Source organism: Schistosoma mansoni (genome assembly GCF_000237925.1).
Source record: "Schistosoma mansoni, WGS project CABG00000000 data, chromosome 4 unplaced supercontig 0032, strain Puerto Rico, whole genome shotgun sequence".
In the NCBI taxonomy this organism is placed as follows: Eukaryota; Metazoa; Platyhelminthes; class Trematoda; order Strigeidida; family Schistosomatidae; genus Schistosoma; species Schistosoma mansoni.
Window position 1 is genome coordinate 486,277 of NW_017386017.1, and position 4,252 is coordinate 490,528.

The following is a 4,252-nucleotide window of genomic DNA, read 5'->3' on the forward strand; positions in this document are numbered from 1 at the left end:
TCTAGCTTCAATTGACTCATGATTTAAACTATGAAAATAATAAATTCTCCACAAAACCCCCTCTGATCTATTCTAAAATTACAATGATCTGTTGATAGAATAAGTAGATAAATAGTTTTAATAAAAGTTTCGTATTGGTTCACATGATGAATTGACATCGACTGAAAACCTTGGAACAGGAACCTCCTGCTTCAATCCTAGGTTAACACTAAGCAACAGTTCCCATTCACAATTCTGTTTTTTTGTAATCAAAACTAAGATTTTCAGGTCTTCCAGTGATCAGGTTTACTTTAGGTCTCAAGTGAAAAGCAGTAGACGAGAGCATTCACCCATGGTCAGGCGCGAAATAGTTATCTAAGATGACAGTTGATTATGTTTTCTTAGTTTGATAATTCACTAGATTTAGAAATGAAGATAATTTGAATTGTTTCTCATGAGTATTCGAAGGTTCTCAGATCGATTTCGCTTTGAATGAATGTCTCACACTTCTACTTGGTATCAAAATAGGATAAACAGCAGTTAAGAGCTCTCTATCTGATTTACATTGATTCACCTACCAGTGACAACCCGTGATATCTAACTTTAAACTTATGTGTCTGCAACACCTCTCTACTAATATCCCTACTGTTTCTCTTTTGTACAGTGTGACTCATTCAACTATTGTTAAGCAAACGTTTTAAAATATAACTCATTTCAGAAGACTTTGTAAACTGTCACCTAATAAATGTTAACCACAAACAATCTAATTCAGTAGTTCCATATGATATATATAAACTCATAATTTGATTCTTGGATTAAATAGTAATATTTTCTTGAGCTAAGTCTTACTACAGTTTTTTTTTCAAAACGATTTATTTTCTGAGATGGTGGAGAAGATTTGTAGCTCAGGTGGGTGATTTTGATGGAGTTTTGTTCTCTGAGCTGGATGGTTTGGTCGTGGAGCTTTCATCGTCCTTCTGAACGACATCATCAGCACAAATTTCGGGTAGAAGTGAAGTGTTTGAATTTCTCCACATGTGATTCACAGCTTGTCCTGTGCACCTTGATGTTGATTGGTTCTTATTGACCTTAAATTTATCATTGGTTATTTATATGTTTTGATTGTATCTCCCTATTGGTTTGATTTTTGTTCCTGTTTCTATGTTGAGTATGTCGTTCAGAAGGACGATGAAAGCTCCAAGACCAAACCATCCAGCTCAGCGAACAAAACTCCATCAAGATTTATTTTCTTCAAAAGATAGGTTCCAATCACAAATAATTTGTTTTTCAAAGTCTGTTTCAGCAAGACTAGAATATTTATGAGTAACAGTAAAATTACGCGATATATATATATTCAAGAGTAAGGACTACTTAGTTATTGACATTTGAGTAGTAACAACAATTTTTTGGTAAACTAACGAGTTATTGTTATTGCTCACTTAAAATTAATCTATTCATAAATATGGATTATTTATATTTTTGTCATGAAAGACGAATTAAACAAAGTTCTTTTAATGTCGATTCAGAAACTTAAAACAATAGAATTGTATATGAATAATTATCTGCTCCTAACTTGTTAATTATAATGACGTGAGTGTAGCTTATACAATTTACCATTCTAGTGGATCCAGTATCATTCATATTACGGGATAAATTACATAGCGGTACATGTGGTCTCAGTTCTACAGGAAACCACTCACCGCCCTGATGAATTAGTGTTAACACTTTGGGCTGTTAAACTAGGTGATCCACATTCATATCCGTTAGGGAGAACCAGTTCCTCTAAGATTACATATATACTCTACAGACTAACACTGAACCGTCTATCTCCATCCACCTGAAATCAGTACACAACAGTATTAAGAATTCATGGTTATTTATAAAATTAATAGTGAAGGAAATGAATCCAAGATAAAGGTAAACAGCATAGTTAAGTTGTTCAGAAGTATTCTTTAATAAATCAGTTGCTCACCATTTTACAATCAGGCAGATTACGAAAGATGATAGTGTTATCAACAGTTACGTTGAAAAATAGGAGTAATAGCTGAAAATTGAAGTGAATGACAAGTTTATATTAACTATATCTAGTTTATTGAATGAAGAGCTAGATGAAAGGTTAATCAATATTCTTGGCGGAGATCTTAAAGACTTATGGTTTAATTTCTGTTGAACTCAAAGATTTATCTTGCTAAAATAGATTCGGTAGACATATATAGAAACCATATAGCAAAATACATGGTCTCTTTTAAATAACTCAAAAACCTTTACGTGGGTTACCTGTATATTATGTCTGTCAAATAGTAAAATAAATTTGCTTAATTATCTTTCCTTTGTACGCGAAGCGAGAAGTTTGCAACTTGGAAGAGTGGTTGTATGGATTTTGTTACTGATGCTCTTAGCATCTCCGAATCAGCTAAACTGGTAGATTTACATGTAAAAGGAAAAGTCACTGGAGTTGTCTCTACTTCTATCCGTTCAAACTGAATGATCATGAAGTAGGTGTTCGCAAGGAGCAGTTATATTACCCAATAATTTAGCTATAATTGTTAGTTAACACTGTTTAGTCAGTTAATGTTGTAAATGGTATACACGCATTAAATTATTAATTGGTTTATGTTCACGACTTCCAGTTCAATCCTTTAAAATCCAAACAACACATAAGAAAGCATATTGTTTTCAATTAGATTTTTATCAACCTTTATTATACAGAAACATTAGTGTATAATAAAATCTTCGTTTGTAGTATTACATTTTTCCTTACATCAAACCGTATCAGCTTTATTCAGTTAAACAGCGAAAGTATTTTGTTCCAGTTACAAAAGTTGGGTGTACTACTTGGATACAGTGAATGTCTTCTGATTACTTTTATTAATCTTCATTATCACTACTTCACCAACAACATTACCTCCAAACTCTAGTGTTTTGTTCCAATTTGTCAATGATTTCTAGGCAAATGTAAAAATTTCCCAACTAATTCAAAATGTCGTTTAAGAGATATTTTTTGTCTGATTGAAAGACATAATGTGTGTGTTGTCCAGCGGAATTAGGTGATTAGTATGGAGTACTACAGATATTTTTCGTGATGTTACACATTCGCTAGTTATCTTTTTTTATCCTAAAGGAAAGTGATTCTCTAAGTAGGTTTCGAACAGATGCCATCATTATCGTTTCAGCAGTGCCACCATGAAGATATTCTAGTTGATACTAATCTCATTTGGGTTGATATATTTAATCCAATCGATCAGAAATACATATTTAATTAAATAATAAGTTTAGGCTCTCTCGAAATCTAGATCCATTACCTTGTACTAAATACCTCCTATTATCCAACAACAAAAAATTACGCTTAAATATTTTGTGTAATTTCAACTCACTTTAACCAGTTGTCGGTATACTCGATTGGTCAATCTGTTGTTAATTCTTTCAAGTTGATGAGTACAGTAAGCTGAGAATTTCTATAGAATTTTGCAGTGACATTTCCCTTTGATTCCCATCTCTTCATTACCATTATTATTAATAATAGACCTTAATTCATTTTTGCATTGTTTGTTTAAAACTTCCCATTGATGTTTAGGACTGCAATCAATCAGTCTCTCATTGGCATATGTACATCTTGTGCGGCTTGCCTCGATATTGCCTTGAGTCACATGCATTATAAGCAAAGATGGATGGTGGCTTGTAGTGGAATCAACTCTGAGATGCAGATACATCCAATTGACGAATCCTGGGTAAGATGAAACGCACGTCCTGGATTTCACTGCTAGCCATCATCCATCTTTGCTTACAATGCTTGTGAATTAAGGCTATATCGAGGCAAGACGCACAGGATGCACATGTGCCAATTAGAGACTGATCAGTTACAGTCCTAAGACATCAATGGGAAGATTCAAACAAACAATACTATATGAATATCATTCAGTACTTTGTTATCATCGTTCATCGATTAGTGTATTACTATAACTCAGATAAACTAGAAAAATATGTTGTTCAATCATTGATTAATCTAGATGATCCCTTTTCTTGTTTTTTAAAAAAACTTATCTCTAAATGAGATCTTTTTGTTATGCGAATAACCTTCAGATCGATGTAATGGTTAAATGAGTTTTGATTTGTATACATTAATTATCCCTATGAAAACTTCATACGTAATCCAATATTTACATAGAATATACATACAAGTAGTTTATAGTAAACCACACACAAACTTGTAACTATGCCGAGAGCTGAACCAAATTGTGAGCTGAAATTTATTATATACTATTGCATATTTACA

The 4,252-nt window shown here is 32.6% G+C and overlaps 1 protein-coding gene across 1 annotated transcript in view; it reads left to right on the plus strand.

Moving 5' to 3' along the window:
- Positions 1–4,030, plus strand: part of Smp_149060 (hypothetical protein) — a gene marked incomplete at both ends in the record, with an annotated part of 4,608 nt that extends 578 nt beyond the window's left edge. The window contains one exon of the mRNA XM_018791115.1: positions 3,945–4,030. Within this exon, the coding sequence (XP_018645634.1) occupies positions 3,945–4,030 (86 nt within the window). The remainder of the gene's footprint in view (positions 1–3,944) is intronic.
- Positions 4,031–4,252: the final 222 nt, after the last annotated feature.